Below are 19,511 nucleotides of genomic sequence, written 5' to 3' on the forward strand. Positions count from 1 at the left end.
TATGTTCTCTGGGATGCAAAACAGGAGAGACCCAGTTAACGTGGACTGCAGTTGGAAGTATGAAACCGTATTTCTTTCTTGCCCCCTTCTTCCGCTACATGAGACGTACCCACAGTCTGGATCGCAATCAGAGTACCCTTGTGCCATGTCTTGGTTCTTTTCTTCCCCAGAATCCTCATACCGACCACGAGGTCTCCGTCCTTGCTGAGGTCACCCCCCGCGGTGCCGGTGCTCACCTGCTGAGACCCCCCCAAGGAGCTGGTGGGAGAGGATGGAAGGGAGGAGCCACGGCCTGGGAGGCCATCTGGTAAAGAAGAAAGCACAAACTCGATCTGTTAAGAGTACTGCTTGGTATGACCACAGACACCCACCCCACCTTAACAATCCCTTAAAGCACACACTAATTGGAAAGCCATCTTTAGCATCATTTAGAAATATGGGATAAACATTTTAAAAAATGATTACTATATTCTGAGTAAAACATGTTCTCTTCCCTAGCTCCAATGTAACTCTCCCTCATACCTGATTTTTTGTTGACTGCGTCCATAAATTTCTGAACATCTTGTGCAGATTTCCTCATGGCAGCCATAGCTTCCCGCAGCTGCAAAGGACAAGAGGAGCAAACATTTATAAAAGCTCTCTGAATCTTAATGCTTTGGCTGCAGGTGGGGAGGGGAAGGCTGCTATATAAAACTATTTTTTTTTTAATTCCCTAACAAACAGATAAACTGTAAACGAAACAAAATCCGCCCCGTGGAGGAAGAACAGATGAAGGTGGAACAGGGAAACCTTTCCAACTCACCAAAGCCTGATCCCTTGGTGTTTTATTAACAGCATCGCCTGTGACAAAATGAAAAATAAAAAAACTTAACAGAGATATGCAGAACTTGATTTTGTGCTATGAGCACAGTAACCTCCCCTCCCCACCCTCACATGCAGTCACTTGATCAGCTCTGCTTCAAGGACTGCTGCTACAATTATTGAGTTAAGTGCATTGGGAGGGGATATAAAACAGGGGAAAAAAACTCTCTTGGTTGTTGGGAAGACTGATTCTTCATTTGCTGGTTCCGAATGAGCAGGAAGCTCAAAAAGAACAAGAGAAACAGCTGCCCCCCCAAAAAAAGAGACATTTTTTTTAAATATCTTTCTAGAGAACTCGACTTACGTTTAAAAAGAATAAACATATAAAGTATAGCTGAACTGCTTCCAACCTGAGCCAACACTGAGAACATCATCATCTTCCTCTTCATCAAAAATTTCTATCACTTCTGTGGCTTTGCGAGAGGGGTCTTCGTCTTCTGAGCTGCTCTCCCTGTACTTCAGACCCAGCTTGCTATACAGGTCTTTCACGAGTGACTCACAGTCATCAACAGCACTGCAGCAAGAGTAGATGAATTTGGAGGAATGAACATCCAAGGTACAGCTTTAGTCAACTTCTTTCCTTGTAGTTGATTTAATGCGCTTGATATGCCACCTTCTACAGCAAACCAAAGAAGATTCTGCTTTCTTCAACCTCAACCCTTCCCTGACTGATCTAGAGACATTCATCCACAACCGAAAGATGCTTTGGCTTAAAATTGCAGTCCTGTCCTAACCAAGGCAAAGCTCATGCAAAGAAAACAAAAAGGCTGATAATCAGCACAGACATTCAACTTGAGGAACTGTCAGACTGACACTGCAGCCACTGAGAAACATGATGCACAGAAAGCAAATCAAAAGAATAAGATAGGAGATCCTGGAGATATGGCTGCATTCCCCATCCCCTTGCAACTGGACATAGTACTAAACTTATCTACCCTAATAAATGAAAAGTTAAACCAGCAGTTTAAATAATTTACAATCTTAAGTTGGATGATGATAAAACCATGGGTATTAATAAAGTTTTAGATCTTCTGAGGCACTCATTTTTTGAGATAGGTGTGCAGATGTGAAATCCGCAGCATGAAATCTACCTATCTTTTGGGATCCTCCCAGGTACTTACAATCTGGATTGGTCATTGTTGGAAATAACATGCTGGGTTTGATGGACCTTTGTCTGACCCTGCATAGCAAATCTTATGTTCTTAAAATGTTTTGGACACCCCATGTTAATCATTTCACTGAGTAAAGAAGAGAACCTGAAGAATAAGATGAAAGCTTACACAATACTTCTCCAGGCTTAAGAGATAATGGTATGAGATTTCTGGTACCTCTCCCAGCATGCCCACCTGGAAGCACTGTCAAATAACTTGTCAACATGGGCCACTTCTGCTTCCTTCTGCTGCACCCAATTTTCAAGCTCCAACAACTGGGCTTTCCTTTGCTTAACACACTCGATCTTATCAACCTCCTCATCGATGAACTGCCGCAGCTCATCCAAGGAGATCCCCAGCTCCTGCACAACTGCCTCCTGCAGCTCCATGATTTCCTGGGAATCCATTCCTGCTGGACCTAAAATAATGAAAGGGCAAAGTTCAGTCCAATATGCATTTTCCACATTTATCTGTGATTCTCTGAGTTCTGCTTCCTCCATTTGTCTTTCCTATATGATTTATTCTCATATAATGTCAATAAAATCCCTGGAGATTATTTTAACAATACAAGCACCAAAACACAGCTTCATGAAGAAATGACAACAGTAGATTTTAACCCAGCCTTTTGGAGCATCTTAGTTGAGTTAGTTTTTGGAAAATCCATAATATTTACAGTGCCTGAATGTAATCCGCTTTGAAGCACCGAAAAGCAAACTGTAAATCAAAAAGTAAATAACAAATAATAACAAATATATTTACATGCATCGACCTGCTTCCCAGATGTTATTAATAAAAAAACACCTCTCATACATATTTATTGTCAACAGCAAGAAAACCAGATCACCTGAGGCACTCGGGTGCCAGGACCGGGTTGAGAACCACGCTTCTTCCCTAAGCCACAGAATAACTTAAAGCCTTAGAGCTGTAGCCCAGCAGGAAACCCTGGTCTGGGCACTCTGCAGGGTTATTCAGGGCACTGCCGGCCTAGGGCCAGAGACTGCAGGCAGGCAGCTGAGAAGAGGGCACGGAGGCAGAGGGAATGGGGAGGGGAAGAGATGGGGGGGGGGGGGGGGGGTGGAGGGCAGATGGAGTAAGGGAAGTGGCTTGGGGAAGAGGTGATGGGGAGAAGGTGGGGGGTGCGGGTAAAGGATGGGTAGGAGGGGGCAGGGAACGTGGGGGGTGGGAGGATTAGGCTGAAGGCCACGACCTGCAGAAGCAGCGCTGTTGCAGTGAGGAGGGAAGGAAGAAGATGACCAGGCCCCTCTCCAGACGGGGCGCCCCTCACCTCAGCTGGGCCACTCCGGGCCCACACCGCCACCGCCGTTTCTCCTGGTTGTTGTGGTGATACCGCCCAGGCCCCGACCAGCGTGCTACGGACGGAAGTGACGTCACGGCGTCCGGGACTACGCCGAGGGCACGCTGGTAGGGGGCGTATCGGACTGCGCGGCCGGAGCTGTCAGTCGCACGGGTCCCCGCCCCTTCCCCAGCAGGCTCGGTTGCGGGCGCGGTGGTGGGGAGGGAGAGTTATTTTTTTGTGCTGCCATCTTGGCTGGAGAGGGAGAGGGACAAGCGCCGGGGCAGCTCGTAGGCTCCTGGCCTCCCTCTTTATTGACTTCTGCGCTTGGGGAATGGCAGCGACTGTTAATCCAGGTAAGGAGGGCGCAAGAAGAGTGACTCAAGTAGTAGCGAAGGAGGAGTAAAATGAGAGGGGGCAGTAGTGTGAAGGGAGGCAAGAAGAAGGGGGGGGGGGGCAGCAGTGTGGGGGTCAAGGGGAAAGAAGTGGTAGGAAGAGGGATACAAGCAATGGGGGGATAGGATGAAAGGGGGACAGTAGTATGGGAAGTCAGGAAGAAAGGAGCAATAAGTAGTGTGGGGAACAGGAAGAGGGGGCAGGAAGAAAGGGGCAGTAAGTAGTGTGGGGAACAGGAAGAGGGGGTAGTAAGTAGTGTGGGGAACAGGAAGAGGGGGCAGGAAGAAAGGGGCAGTAAGTAGTTTGGGGAACAGGAAGAGGGGGCAGGAAGAAAGGGGCAGTAAGTAGTTTGGGGAACAGGAAGAGGGGGCAGGAAGAAAGGGGCAGTAAGTAGTGTGGGGAACAGGAAGAGGGGGCAGGAAGAAAGGGGCAGTAAGTAGTGTGGGGAACAGGAAGAGGGGGCAGGAAGAGAGGAGACAGTAGTGTGTGGGGAGCAGGAAGAGAGGAGACAGTGTGTGGGGAGCAGGAAGAGAGGAGACAGTGTGTGGGGAGCAGGAAGAGAGGGCAGGAAGAGGAGACAGTGTGTGGGGGCAGGAAGAGAGGAGACAGTGTGTGGGGAACAGGAAGAGGGGGCAGGAAGAAAGGGGCAGTAAGTAGTGTGGGGAACAGGAAGAGGGAGCAGGAAGAGAGGAGACAGTAGTGTGTGGGGAGCAGGAAGAGAGGAGACAGTGTGTGGGGAACAGGAAGAGGGGGCAGGAAGAGAGGGGGCAGTAGTGTGTGGGGTACAGGAAGAGAGGGGGCAGTAGTGCAGAGGGTACAGGAAGAGAGGGGGCAGTAGTGTGGGGGGTACAGGAAGAGAGGGGAGGAAGAAAGGTAATGGAGAAATAAAGTACAGTAAGCAGAAGTGAGAGGGCAACACTGGAGCATAGGAAGAGGCAGCACAAGCAATGGAGGGAGCAGTATGGGGCAGAAGGAGTATTTACTTAAGGCATTTATAATTCTTCATTTCAAAAAACTAAAATCAAAGAGAGTTACAAAAAGCAGTAACATCAAATATATAATAAAACACAAGAAAACCCTACTATCAAAAGAATTTACATTCATCAACAAAAATCAGATCAGGACATTTCACATGACTATAATGTACCAACTGTAACAAACAATAAAACTAGAGGTAATAAACAATTTGACAGCAAATTACATAAAAAGTCTATTTTAATATAAGTTGTCAAATAGAAACAGACTAGTTTACAAATTAATCAAATTCAAACTTAAACAATCAAATAATGCTAAAATAAATTATGAGGCCAATGTTCAGCTGTAGGGCAGTCCAGCAAAGTTATATCAGATATTTAGTGACATGGGCACGCAGAACATGCAAAGACCGCTGAAGGACGGAGATAGTCAGTCTGGACTACAACTCCTGATAGAGTGAAAGCCAGTGCCAAAATTTTGAATTTCACCTGCCAAACAATTAGGAGTCAATAAGTAATGGAGAAATAAACATGATATTTACATCCTGAAGTAAAGTGTGGTGCAGAGCTCTGAATTAATTGAAGAACACACTTTTTGTTGGCAAACCCATATACATAGAGAGAGTTACAGTAATCAATACCCAACAGGACAGGAGCCTGCTGCAGCAGCTTTAGGCAGTGAATTGTATGCACTTTAAAAAAGGTGCACTCTGCCACTGATCTGGTCTGCAATTTCATAAGTTTAGAATCCAAGATGACACCTAAATATTTTATTTCAGATTTGAGGGAGCCTGATTCCATCCACTTGCATTGGATGGAATCATCTGGGGCAAGAGATCTACTGACCAGCAATGTATGTTTGATTTTCATATTCAAACTTTGTTTATTGCACAACAGCTGACAAAGCAGCAATAGGCTTGTCCCTGTCCTGTGTTAACAAAAGGGGCAATTGGATATCATAGGTATCTATCTATAAACAGAGACTGCTAGAGACGTGCTATCCTGTAGGCCTAGATAGATTTCAATTAACACTATGGCCTCATTCTCTTCTGGATGTCTGAAATGCACCCAAAATTCCCCAGCACTAACAGGCAGGAGATCTGAATGGCTGGCTCTGTTATTCCGCAAAGGATGAATAAACCCACAGAATTATTGCTGCTCTTAGACTACTGGGGCAAGCTGTGGGAGCCAATGCCCGACTGATCACAGAATTCTCCTGGAGATGGGAATCTTTCTGGCTGTCAAGGCTTAATGATGCCAGTTATTCCCAGCTCTGGAAAGCTGCAGTCCAATAGGTGTTTACAAACCAACATGAACAAATCGTTGAGGAGAAAAAGGTTGGGGGAAACCAGAAAAATTGCAGGAGAAAAGGTGAGAATGAGTGCATAAGTTTTGGATGCTTTCTCCAAAGTTTTCAAGAAGATAGTGAACGTTGCAGTTTTGATTTGCAAATGAGTTTGCAGTCCTTCAGTCGGTAACGCTATATTAAATCTGAAAGTATTAATTAAAAAAAAAAGTACAATATGTTCTTAATCTTTAACAAGTGGGTAAGGTATACTACCACTGAGGGTATACTGCTGTGGGTACTGGGGGTATATTACTGTCCACCTGGCCAGAATGAACTAAGACAATGAAATGCTAAAAGAAATTTCTGAACATACCCAGATCAGTCCAGATAAGTGGGTTTATGCATCCCTACCAGCAGATGGAGTAAAAGAACAAAATCTTTGAGGCACTGCTACATAACTGAGAGTGCCACCTGCAGTCCCTCAGTATTTCTCTGTCTCCAGCAGATGGTAGAGGTGCAAACCTGCAGTTCTGACTGACTGTTGAGACTTGGAGATTTGTCGATTTGATTCAGCTCCCTGAGGTGCTAGATTACTTTGTGGGCCATCCCTCGAGTTGAGCCGAGCGACCAAGGGGTTGGATACCTCTGGCTGTTGTGGCCCACTGCCTCCAGGGACCTTGACTCACTCTTGGTGTCCCGAAGAGCCCTCTAGTCCGCTGCTGGCTCTTTTCAGGGAAGGATCCCTTTTTATTTTTGCTCTTTGGTTTAAGCTTGTTTAAAAAAAAAAAATGAAGCAAGTTTGAGGGAGCCAGGAGAATCGGCCTGTGGGGCAGTACCGGGGTGGTGAACCAGCAGGAACTACCGCGGTTGACAGGAGAGAGAGAGCAAGAGGGGCCATGTATGAATTTAGTTTTCCCCGGCGGGAGAAGCTTTGGTATGCACCGTGCTTATTGCGCAGCATTCGGGCGGCTGCTATTTTCCCACATGTCATTTGTGTTGGCGCAGTCGCACGTCTTTGCATGGCTCGGCAGGGCAGTCACGTGGTGCAGCCTGCCTCGCAGCGGTGCGCTAGGGCCGAATGACGACCGCAGGCCTCATGGCGGACAAAACCATGCATTGAAGCTTGTAAGGCCTGTGGGCTCAAGTCTGCCTGCTTGAATTCTCGTTCCCTCTGCACAGGTTGTGCTTCTCGGGGGGGGGGAGGGATCTTCCCTTAAGACTCCAAAGGCCAAAGACGGCTTCCCGAACCGTGGGAACCGGAGCAGGCGCCAAGGGAGGAAGTCGCTGCTTCTTCTGCTCCCGAGGGGGATCGCAGCCAGGGGACCCCGGCCGGCTGGGAAGCCAGTGACTCCCCTCCCCCACTCTCTCCTGTGGGGCAGGAACCTGAGGATGGTCAGGAGGAGGGAGTGGATTCGGAGTCCAGTCTCCTTGAGCAGGGGATTGAAGGCCCATGGGGGTTTTCCCCCAAATTTGTCCTGCTGATGCACGAGGCTTTTCTGGCTAGAAAGAGTATAGGAGAGGGGGAGTTCCAGAGATAGAAGACCAAGGCTGTCAAAAAGACCTAGGCTGGCTTCAGTGGACAGTTCTGGGCGCATGCTGTAGCACCAGGGATCTGAATGACTCGGACGAGACGCAGGAGGATGCTGCGTCTCAGCAGGGAGCGGACCCAGATGGGGATCAGACCCCGGATACGGATGTGAGCAAGGATGATCCGGATTTTGTTGAGGAGCCTGGGACCGAGGGGGATGACCCTCGGGTGGGCCGTCTGTTTAAGAAGGAGGAACTTCAGCCCCGTATTCCCCAGGTGTTGGAAAAATTGGGGGTGAAACTATCTCGGGAAGAGTCTGATAATGAGGGCCTCAATTTGGTTCTGAATGGACTGCAGGGTCCACTGAGTGCCTTTCCCGTACCTAAAAAAAAATTCAAAAGTTGATTAGCCAGAACTGGGATTTCCCAGAAACAGGCTTGAAGGTTGGTAAGGTGATGGTGAAGCTTTATCCCTTGCTGGAAGAGCCTTTGGACCGCCTTAAGACTCCTAAGGTGGATGCGGCGGTCTCTGCGGTAACTAAGAAGACTACGATTCCGGTGGCGGGGTCCAGGACATCAAACTGGAGATTCAATTGAAGTGCATGCTTGAGGTGCCAGCCTTGAGTCTGTGAGCCGTGGTGTGTGCTAGCATGATGGAGCGGGCTTGCTTGTGCTGGATTCAGAAGCCTCAGGAACAGGCCTTGTCTGGTGTGCTCACCCCTATTCAGGCGGCTCACCTGGAAGCTGGGGTGGGCTTATGTGGTGGATGTGTTGTATGATTTGGTGCCTACATCGGCCAGGAGCATGGTATAGGTGGTGACTGTATGCAGGCTTCTGTGGTTGCGCAATTGGTCGGTGGACATGTGATCCAAGACTCAGTTATGCAATCTTCCTTTTAAGAGGAAACTGCTTTTCAGGGTGGACCTGAATCAACTGATGAAGTCCCTGGGGGAATCCAAGGGAAATAGACTGCTGGAGGATAAGAAGGGCAATAAGAAAGTCTTTCCACCCCGATCCCGTTTTCGAGACGCAAGGAGGTTTTGGTCCAGGAGAGGGACATTTCAGGGTTCCGGCAGGTTCCTCCAGAAGCTGGTCCGATCAGGGGACCAAAGGAAGTAAGGCCTCCCAATGAATCCAGGCTCACCCACTCCTTGCTAGAAATGGTAGGGGGCAGGTGTCCCATTTTTAAGAGGAGTGGGTCAAGATTACCTCAGACTGGTGGGTTCTGGAGGTTGTAAGAGACAGTTATGCTAGAATTTTTGCATCCACTCAGGGAAGCCTTTCTGGAGTCCCACTGTTCTTCTCAAAACAAACGGGACGCAGTAGAGGGGATTCTGCAAAGGTTGCTAAGCTCAGAGGCCATAATTCCAGTGCCTCTGAGCAAGCAGGGGCAGGGGAGGTACTTCATCTGTTTTGTGGTACAAAAGAAGGAGGGCACCTTTCACCCCTTCTTGGATTTGCAAAAGGTAAATGTAAGCTTGCGGGTACTGCATTTCCGGATGGAGATGCTGCATACGATGATTGCGATAGTCCACAAAGGAAAATTCCTGGCGTCTTTGGATCTGACCAAAGCTTATCTGCATATTCCCATTTGAAAGGACCATCAGAAGTTTCTGCGGTTCAAGGTTTTGGGCCAGCACTTCCAGTTTCAGGCTCTTCCCTTCGGGTTGGCCATGGCTTCCTGAACCTTCACCAAGGTGATGGTGTGGTGGCAGCAACCTTGAGACGAGAAGGAATTCTGGTCTATCCATTTCTGGATTTGCTTATCTGGGCAAAGATGGAGGAGGAGTGCGGTCGATCTGGGCAACGAGTGATAAACGCCCTCTGCTTTCTTGGTTGGGTGATCAATGTGGCAAAGAGTCACCTGGTTCCATCTCAATTGTTGGAGTATCTAGGAGCCCGCTTCAATACCCAGAAGGGCAGAGCGTACCTGACAACGGACAGATTGTTGAAGTTTTAGGTGCAGGTGACACGGCTGTTATGTTTGCCAGTGCCAAGGGTCTGGGAATTCTTACAGGTGCTGGGCTTCATGGCCTCTATGTTGGATCTGGTTCCATGGGCCTTTGCTCACATGTGTCTGCTGCAAAAGGTGCTGTTGTCTAGGTGGAACATGATGTCTGAGCAGTATTATGTACAGTTACCTCTTCTAGCAGAATCCAGGTCCAGTCTTTCATGGTGGCTGTCGATGAACAACCTAGAAGCTCCAGATTTTGCCCCTGGTCCAGGATCGAATGGTTCGAGTGTTTCCAGGCAATGCGACAATGATGGCACACCTCAACTGTCAAGGAGGAATGAAGAGTCATGCTGTGGCTTGGGAAAATCAGCTATTGTTTGTGTGGGTGGAGCGTCACCTCGAGGGAATTGCAGCCTCACACATAGCGGGAGTAGATAACGTGCAAGCAGATTTCCTAAGCAGGCAACAGCTGGATCTCGGGGAGTGGGAGTTGTCCCCGGAAGCCTGGAATCACAATTGTGACAGATATGGTGTTCCACAGCTGGATCTCATGGCGACACTGGCAAATGCAAAGACAACAAAATTCTTCAGTCACAGAAGGGAAAGTCTGTTTGGTAGGACTAGATGCCTAGTATGCCGTGGCTGAGGGGGATCCTTCTATATGTGTTTCCTCTGTGGCCACTCATAGGTTGTGTGTTACGGCACATAGAAAAACATCCAGGGACAGTAGTGCTGGTGGTGCTGGAGTGGCCATGGCATCCATGGTTCGCGGATCTTGTGTATCTGGCGGTGGACGAACCTCTTCGGCTGGCTCATCTGCTGGGATTGCTGCGGCAGGGACCCATATTTTTGGGATCGGAAAGATCACTTTTGTCTCGCAGCTTGGCTTTTGAGAGGTGGCGCTTGTGCATGAAGGGGTATTGGGAACCAGTAATTTCTACCCTTCTACAGGTAAGATGGCCGCCTACTTCCATGGCGTACGTCAGGGTTTGGAAGGTTTTTGAAACCTGGTATCTAACAGCAACAGCTAGATCCTCTGTCGACAACAATTCCGCATATTTTGTCCTTTCTACAGCAGGGCTTGTCCAAGGGTTTGGTCTATAGTTCTCTCTGTGTCCAGGTTTCTGCCTTGGGTTGTCTCAGGGACAAGGTGCAGGGCAAGTCTTTGGCTTCCCATCCTGATATCATCCGATTCCTGAAAGGGGTGAAGCATTTACAACCTCCTGTTCGGAAGACGTGCCCAGATTGGAACCTCAATTTAATCAATTTAGTCTTGTGGGTTCCCTGTGAGGCACCTTTTGAGCCTTTGGCACAAGTTTCCTTGAAGGACCTTATGCTGAAGGTGGGTTTTCTGGTTGTGATTCACTCTGCTAGGCAGATTTCAGAGCTTCAGGCTCTGTCTTGTCGTGATCCCTTTTTGCGTATTACTAACGATAGGGTGTCCTTGCGTACGGTGCCTTCCTTTTTGCCAAAAGTCGTTTCTGCCTTCCATGTGAATCACAGTTAAACTACCAAGTTTCCCAGAATGGTCGAGAGATTCTGTGGAGGTTAGAGATCTCCATCTTCTGGATGTGCGTTACACTCTGTTGCATTATTTGAAGGTCACAAATTCCTTTTGGCGATCGGACCATCTTTGTGGTGTTCGGTGGCATAAAGAAAGGAGAGAAAGCTTGAAAAGCTACCTTGGCTCATTGGTTGAAAGAGGCTATTTGTTCAGCCTGTATTTGTAAGGGTTGTGCCAGTCCGGGTCTTAAAGCGCATTCACCTAGAGCTCAGGCAGCTCTTGGGTGGAGTGTCAGTTGGTGTCTCTCCAAGAGATCTGTAGGGCCACGCTGTGGTCCTTGTTTCATACTTGCACCAAGCATTATCGATTGAATGTTGGACACAAGAGGATACGACTTTTGGTGAAAGTGTGTTTTTCGGGTTCCTGCCTGGTGTAGGGTTGCTTTGGTACATCTCACTTGTCTGAACTGATCTCGATATGTTCAGAAAATGAAAATTGGTTCTTACCTGCTAATTTTCGTTCCTGTAATACCATAGATCAGTCCAGAGACCCAGCCCGATTATTACTGCTGAAAAATTGATTTTCCTGTGTTTTTCGCTGATATCAAAGAGTTTCTTACCTATTAAACCTGTTTTATTGGATCAAGCAGTTGATTGACCGTTTTGGTACTGGAGTTATGTTGGTCTCCAGTTCAGGGTTGTCCAACCCTGGGGTTTTCCGGTTCGCCCTGGAATAGGGGAATGCTATCTAATCTTGGCTTGGCTACAGGTCAGTACTGAGGGACTGCAGGTGGCACTCGCTTATGTTAACAGTGCCTCAAAGCTTTTGTTCTCTGCCTCCATCTGCTGGTAGGGATGCAAAACTCACTTGTCTGGATTGCTTTGTGGTATTACAGGAATGAAAATTAGCAGGTAAGAACCAATTTTCCTTTAGGGAAGCTAACAAAATAAGCAGCACAGTAATAATGGGTGATTTCAATTACCCCAGAACTGACTGAGTGAATGTTACATCAGGACATGCTGGAGAGGTAAAGTTCCTAGATGAAATAATTGACTGCTTCATGGAGCAGCTGGTACAAGAGGGGAAATTATTTTAGACCCAGTCCATAGTGGAACAAAGGATTTGGTGTGAGAGGTAACAATGTTGAAGCCACTTGGCAATAGTGATCACAATATTATCAAAATTGACTTAAGTGGAGGGAGCACAAAAAAGAAATCTACTACGACAGCATTTAACTTTCAAAAAGGTGACTGATAAAATGAGGAAAATGTTTAGGGAAAAACTGAAAGGAGCAACTGCAATGGTTAAGAGTTTAGCTCAGGCATGGACTTTGTCTAAAAATCAAACTTGCTATTGAGCCATTATCATGTAACTTCAAAAGGCTTCACTTCTAATGCTGTCAGCATCTGAAAACAAATGAGCGCTGATAGTGCTAGAAGTGTGAAGCCTTTGAAGTTACATGATAATGGTTCAATAGCATGTCTGCTTTGTGAAGGCTACATACAATTACCCTCTGATGCAGAATTTGTTGTTTAAAAATACCATCTTGGAAGCCCAGACTAGATGTATTCCACACATTAGAAAAGGTGGAAGGAAGGCTAAACGACTACCATCATGTTTAAAAGGTGAGGTGAGTGGCTATAATATCTAAAAGAATATCTTTCAAGAAATGGAAAAGGGATCCAAATGAAGAAAACAGGAAACAGATAAGCAATGGCAAAGCATAAGGAAGGCAAAGAGAGAATTTGAAAAGAAGCTTGCTGTGAAAGCAAAAACTCATAATAAAAACTTTTTCAGATACGTTTGAGGTAAAAAGAATGTGAGGGAGTCAGTTGGGCCATTAGATGATCAAGGGGGTAAACGGGGTACGTAGGGATGACAAAGCCATAGCAGAGAGACTAAATGAATTCTTTGCTTAAGGAAGACTTAAGAGAGATACCCATGCCAGAACTGATGTTCAAAGGCGATGATTCAGAAAAAGTGAAACAAATCTCAGTGAGACTTGAAGATGTACTACGGCAAATTGACAGACTAAAGAGTAGCAAATCACCTGAACTAGATGGTGTACATCCCAGAGAACTGAAAAAACTGAGGCATGAAATTGTGGATCTGCTATTGGAAATTTTGTAAACTATCAGTAACATCATCTATGGTACCTGAAAACAGAAGAGTTGCCAATATAATGCCAATTTTTAAAAAGAAATCAAGAGGTGATCCAGGAAACTACAGACCAGTGAGTCTGACATCTGTGCCAGGCAAAATGGTAGAAACTATCATAAAGAACAAAATTACTGAACATATAGATAAGCATAGTTTAATGGGACAAAGCCAAAGGAAAATTGGTTCTTACCTGCTAATTTTTGTTCCTGTGGTACCACAAATCAGTCCAGACTCCTGGGTTTTGCCTCCCTGCCAGTAGATGGAGATAGAGAGAGTTTTGCAGGCACTCCCTCTTAACCCCGTGTGCCGCCTGCATCTCTTCAGTATTAATCAGTACCCAAGCAGAAAAACATTCAACCGAAAAACATAATCAATTAACCCTACTGTATCCCCCGCAATGAGCAAGGAAACTTGTAATTAATTCCAGAAAGCATTTGACAAAGTCCCTCATGAGAGACTTCTTAGGAAATTAAAAGTCATGGGATAGGGGGCAGTGTCCTGCTGTGGGTCGCCAGCTGGTTAAAAGATAGAAAACAGAGAGTAGGGCTAAATGGTAAATTTTCCAATGGAAAAAGGTGATTAGTGGAGCGCCCCAGGGATCTGTTCTGGGACCACTGCTTTTTAATATATTTATAACTGACCTGGAAATGGGAACAAGTGAGGTGATCAAATTTATCAATGATATAAAATTATTCAAAGTTGTTTAAGTTGAAAGAGGATTGTGAGAAATTGCAAGAGGATCTTGCAAAACCGGGAGACTGGGCATGTAAATGGGCAGCATCTGTCCGATGATCATGAAACTCAGCAAGTTCCAGTTACACATCACATCCTCAACTTGCATCAAAACACAGTCGGCTTGACCCGATCTACCCATAAGAATTTCTTGCTGTGCTAAGAAGGCCTAAAACCCAGGCCACTGCTATTTTTCTGCATGGCTGAGCACAGTAAGAGCTGCTCTCCTTCTGACATGGAGAAGCACCAGGAGTCCAGCTGGCGCGCGCTTACCCTTAACCAGCCTCTCACTGGGTTCTTACCGGAATGAAGATGGCAGTCGGACGTTTTGAAAGGCTAAAAAAAGAACAGTTTGCTTTGTAGAGCATTTGGAGAGAGAGATGCTTTTGTGAAATTTTTTTTTTTTTTTTTTAAATTCAAGCCGTATCAGGGTTGCACATCTGCCGGTTCCTCGATTTTTGCAAAAAGGGCAAGGGGTTTTCTGTTTGACTCATGAAGGAAAATGCAGATATTAGCAGAGTGGAAACTTGACTTTGAAGAAACACACAGATCACAAGCCTTCATGTGCACAGCTTGTTAGTGTCTGAGAAATGGTCCATTGACCGCCGGGCCTTGGTGACGCATGCAGGCCGTCTTACAATGTTACGTCTTCGATTTTCTGAAGCAGCAAGGTAAAATTCAAGGGGGGGGGGAGGTTGTGAGTAGTGAGTGCTCTGTGTGCATTCAGCCCTGGCCCTCACCCTGACGGCCTTGTACCCTTTTTATGCAGAGAATCTGAGAGTATGTTTCTTGCAAGTAATAAACCCACGTTGTAATTTAAAGGGCTTGAGGCTTTAGGAAGTGCATTGCCTGGTAACGCTGTGAAACCAGTGTCTGAGAGAAACTCGAGGGGCTCGCTTCTTGCTTTCTTTGTTAGGAATGGCCTCGGATGTTCCATCGCTGGGCGCGGCAGCTACCTCTGGGAATCCTGGAGCCAGCAGCCAGGCAGCAGGAGCCCTGGTCCAGAGGCCGAACAAGAGGCGGCCAGAGTAAGTGAGGCGCGGCGGTGCGGAAGCGCGCAGCGGTAGATTTAACTTTCCCTCGCAGGAGGGCGGGCCAGGGGTCCTTTAGCAGAGCGTTCCGTGCATGGAGGTGGCGGTGTTTTCCCCTTTAAGTAGTTCTCAAGGGGAGGTGTTAAGGCAGTCTGCTGGTTGCTGTCCAGTGCTTTCTGCAGACTGGAAGAGTCCCACCCGTTCCTCCTCTCGCCCTAATAAAATCGAAGCCTAGATGCTAGAAGGTGGAGATGCTGGGTTGCTGTGTCAGCTAATTGACCTTGGGTCCTTGTTTTGCTCCCCCAGGCTTGACTTTGACGACGACGACGACGAGGGGAACAGTAAGTTTCTGCGGTAAGTTGCAATTTAATTAGCGGTGGGCGCCTCGTGTCAAGCCAGGTTTCCTGTGTCATAGCCCTGTGCTACAGAATTAAATAAATAAACTAAAACTGGAGAGTTGAGTGTCTGTCCAGATGGACGGTGTTTCCAAAATTCCAGGTGTTGCCACCTTGGGTTTTACGTGCATCTTCTCGCCAAAAAGAAAGGTGGTGGTGGTGCTCCTTTGAGTGGAATGGGTTTGGGACCTGATGTGTGGAGGGCTGAGTTGCGGCTTCTCCGTCATTGCAGCATGCATCCTTGCACTTCCTTGCTATTGATATGTCTTGCCCAGCTGTGCTTGTAAAACATCTGCGGATGGCCATTAAGGCCTTTCCAAGCCATTGCCACCTTCGCAGGAAACTTTGGCTAACCTGTGTCCTTTGGTGGCTTCCAAAATGCGGGGCTGATTGAGGCGGCCTTGGGTTCCAGCGTTCAGATTTCCCGTTTTATTTTGGGTGGGCAGCATGGATTAGTCCGAGCTCCTACAGTCGTAGGCATTCTCCTTTGTGTGGATCAGATGGATGGGGGAGGGGGAAGAGAAAACTGATCTGCCCTTATTGAAAGTTGTTAACGTTTCACATGCACGTTGGAAAAACTTTCATTTAATGTAATTTCCCCCCCTCCCCCCCTCTTCTGCCACTGCAGGTGTGAGGATGACCAGCTGCCCAATGACAAGGAGAGGTTTGCCAGGTAAAGGTTGCTGGTGCCCCAAAAGCTGCAGTTGCCAGCCGCGGCTTGTCGACCTTGTACACACCGTGCAGCCTCCCACCATCCCATTCCACGTTCATGTGCTTTTTTTTTTTTTCCTCCTGTCTCGCTGAAGGCCGTCCGCTCTTTGCACTTATTACGTTGGGGCTGCCGGTTGATGTCATAAACGCTGGAGTGTTTCCGCTGATCTTCTCTGTCTGCCAATGCCAAGGATGCTACCTTGCCGTCTTGTAAACTAATATGATGCTTTTAAAAATAAGGGTTTGTTTAACTGAAGAATTCCCCAAATTTTGCCTGCCTTGGTGCCCTTGTTAATGCTTATGACCCGCGAGCCAGCGCCTTATGGCAACGATGGATGCAGGGGATTGTTCAGAAAGCTGCCATTTTGCCCTGGCTACGATTTGCCGTGGTGAAAGATCGAGGCATTAAAATTCAGTTCTCAAGACTTTCTTTTCCAAGATACCATTGCGAGCCTAACATGGTGAGGGAGGGCTCGTAGTTATTAATGTTGTCATTGACCTGCATTCTGTCCCCACTTCTTGTATGAAGCTTACTGAAGTGAATCATCTTAAGCTTACTTTGGCGGTCGCCAGTAGGAGCGGCCTAACTCCTAGCATGGCCGGACCCGCCATGCTCCCAACCCCTGGATGAAGAACCCCGCTGCAACCAAGCCTACGGGCTCCAGGGACCACGATGCTTATGCCGCACGCAGCAGATCTCTATCGTAGTGAATTGTCGGGAGAAAGCAGTTTTCCCCACTGATTTCATCTTGGAAACTCCAACCCATTCCCAGGCTCTAGCTGTGCCGATCAAAAAATGTACACAGGCATTTACGATGCCTGCTTCTGCTTGGCAGCAAGGTGGATAATTGTGATTTTTTTTCATGCCATTGGTGTGTATCAAAGGGAAATGGGCCTTCTACAAACCCGAGTCCTTTATTCCATTCTTCAGGTGACTGAATGGCACGTACAAAGTCCCTGATCCTCCCTCTTTAAGAATGGGGGGCATCTTCCATTTTTGACCGAGACATTAATTGTTCCTTGACCTTCTTTGGGTGAGGGATTAAGACATTTCCCCTTCAGGATCTTTCAGGTGTCGTGTGTCCGGTTTATTTGCAACCTCCTGTTGCCTAACTTTTCCCTGCGATGCACTTATCTGAGAGCTAACCATGAAACTTGGCACTCCTAGCTTGTTTCCTCTGACTGGCTGCTCCTTTTGCACCACCTTAGGGTAGTCAAGACAAGGCTGGGATTTCCAGGGCATCTCTTCGGCCTTTTTTTTTTTTTTTTTTTTTTAGCTTAGTGGACTGATTTTTATTTCTAGGTCGGATGATGAGCAGAGCTCAGCGGATAAGGAAAGACTTGCCAGGTAGGAGAACTAAAGATGAACGCATGGCTTTTCCCCATTCCCCTTACTTCGTTGTCTCTTCGTCCTTTTCTGCCCTCCCTATCCTGCTGTGTTGCTGGAATTTATTTATTTTGTTTGCACCTGAGGCTGAGGAATTCTTCAGCCCTTTGTCCTGCTCTATCTTCACCTTTTTTTTTTTTGTTCGAGTTTTGAGAGATCAAAGCTGTAGAAAGCCAGTCACTGATTTGACCTGAGACTGGCTACCAGTCTTTTTTTTCATATGCTCTTCAGGAAAGCTGTTGCTAACATTCCAGTTGTGGCCCAGTAAAAATGATTTGCTTGGTTCTCTTTCATTGGCCACCAGGTTTTAGCTGGATTTTTGACCCCCTTGCTGTGTGTGGCCAGTTGTGGCAACTCATGGCTCACTGTGGTCCTTGGGTCTAACGTGCATTCCACTGAGAATTAAAGCCAGACCAGGATCCTCCGGCCCTGAGACCTCACATTATAGCAAGTCACTATGCACTCAAATATTTTTGTTTTACACTGGAATGGGACTTGCTTCACTCACATTTGGTCACTTTGTGGCTGGCAAGCCTTCTTGGCGATTGTACTGCTCTCCAAACGTCAACAACTTGCAGGCTCATAAACCCTCCGTTTTCTCTCCTTAAGGGTCCAGTAGTGGTGAGTGCACAAACTTGCCAGCTATTTTTCTCTCTTCCAACATTTGCCTTTTTGCTTTTGACTCGATCCACGTTGCTTAAGTGAACAGTAATCCGATCGCTTCTTAGTCATCTCCTCTGTGAGGCAAACATTCCTGGTTGTTCCAGTCTTTTCCTATGCATTGCCGCCTGCCCCCGCTTATCTGTCCATTCTCTGCTATATCCTCCCCTCAGGCCAGGGAAAAACTGGCCCGGTGAAAGGTGCAGTCAAATGAGCATCTGGTTCGGGGGGGGGGGGGGGGGCAGCAGCAGCCCCCTGGCATAGGTGTTTTTTGTGATCACTTTTCATGAGTTAATTGCGAAGGGAAGGCTCATAGTGCCAGATCCCTGCCCTGAGGTGGAGTCGAGCCCAAGGACGCAGGAGGAAACGGCTCATTCCAAACAATTTTTATACGTTCCATGTGTGTAACTGTGCTTTGAGAAATAGAAAAACATCTCTTGGTCTTGCGTAAGCAGATTTCTTGTAGCTGTTGAGCAAGACTCTGTAAATACTGCAGCTATTGCTTTCTGTCTGCGGAGCTTCCCTGCTGCGGGTTTCGTTGAAATTCACCCTATCAGGGTTTGGAGGGTCCCATCCCCTCTGGGCCTGCCTGCGCGGCAGGGTTGCACTGCTCATGATGCAGCAACAGATGTATTAAGTGACGTGATTCAGCAACACGCCCCCGGGGCGCTGTGAGATCAGGCTCTGGGCGCGGTGGTGGCCTCAGGTGGTGGCCTCAGGAGGTGGTGGCCTCAGGAGGTGGTCAGAGTGGAGGTGGGGGGAGGGCCCGACACTTTGAGCAAGTGTCCAACTTGCTTATGGGGCATCACAGCTGAGCCCCTAAGGGGCCCCAACTGACTCTCTTGCCCAGAGCCTCATCTCCCCTACAGGCGCCACTGCCGAGTGTGCAGCTGATTGGTTCACAGGCTCTTTTGGCATTGGTCCTGCCTGAGGAGGTTTGAGGAGTTCAGGGAAGCCCTGATACCAGTAGACTTTGGCTGTAACAAACTGAAGTCTTATCCTCGGGAGGTATTGCTGCATCCTCTCCGGCAGACCAGCTTGTTGCCGCTCTCCCTCTTTCCTTAGCCAGTGGGATCAGTGCATTAATGCTGTTAGGTTTAAAATGCAGCATTAGTGTGTGCAACGTGTGGAGTCTGCACTGCTGTGTCAGACGAGATTTCTTACTTTTGAAGACCTTATTTGTGATACCAAATGTGTTTTGTAAGCATAGAAGGCCGGCCTACTCTGGTAGAAATGGGCTCTGTTTTTTTGGGGCCTGAGAAGAAGCTGTACGCATTTGGTCTTGGGCATTTGGTCACAAATGATTTGAATATCTGGCGCCCTGCTGTCTTTTGTGTTTTAGCTTACAAGCCCATCCCCCACAGGGTTCCCCTTTCGTTCAAGCTCCAGACAGACGCCAGCGTGCAGGACTTCGCCGTTCAGAGACACATGGTGCGTTTCAGTCACGGATCTTAGGGTGAAACCAAAGACTCTACCGCTCAGCTTG

General features: G+C 47.4%; 2 protein-coding genes across 3 annotated transcripts in view; one reads left to right on the forward strand and one right to left on the reverse strand.

The window, feature by feature from the left end:
- Nucleotides 1-3,441, reverse strand: part of SETDB1 (SET domain bifurcated histone lysine methyltransferase 1) — a 41,706-nt gene extending 38,265 nt beyond the window's left edge. Inside the window, 6 exon segments of the mRNA XM_029581430.1 lie at nt 110-304; nt 523-601; nt 803-840; nt 1,212-1,375; nt 2,208-2,430; nt 3,298-3,441. Coding sequence (XP_029437290.1) covers nt 110-304; nt 523-601; nt 803-840; nt 1,212-1,375; nt 2,208-2,419 — 688 coding nt within the window. The 5' untranslated portion in view covers nt 2,420-2,430; nt 3,298-3,441.
- Nucleotides 3,442-3,505: 64 nt separating this feature from the next.
- ARNT (aryl hydrocarbon receptor nuclear translocator) overlaps nt 3,506-19,511 on the forward strand; it is a 48,880-nt gene continuing 32,874 nt past the window's right edge. The window contains exons 1-4 of one of the 2 annotated variants that reach the window (XM_029581431.1): nt 3,506-3,662; nt 14,758-14,869; nt 15,179-15,226; nt 15,896-15,940. In XM_029581431.1, coding sequence (XP_029437291.1) covers nt 3,641-3,662; nt 14,758-14,869; nt 15,179-15,226; nt 15,896-15,940 — 227 coding nt within the window. In that variant the 5' untranslated portion in view covers nt 3,506-3,640. The remainder of the gene's footprint in view (nt 3,663-14,757; nt 14,870-15,178; nt 15,227-15,895; nt 15,941-19,511) is intronic. The other variant, XM_029581432.1, reaches the window with a different exon arrangement.

The sequence above is a fragment of the Rhinatrema bivittatum genome, chromosome 16 (genome assembly GCF_901001135.1).
Source record: "Rhinatrema bivittatum chromosome 16, aRhiBiv1.1, whole genome shotgun sequence".
Classification (NCBI taxonomy): Eukaryota; Metazoa; Chordata; class Amphibia; order Gymnophiona; family Rhinatrematidae; genus Rhinatrema; species Rhinatrema bivittatum.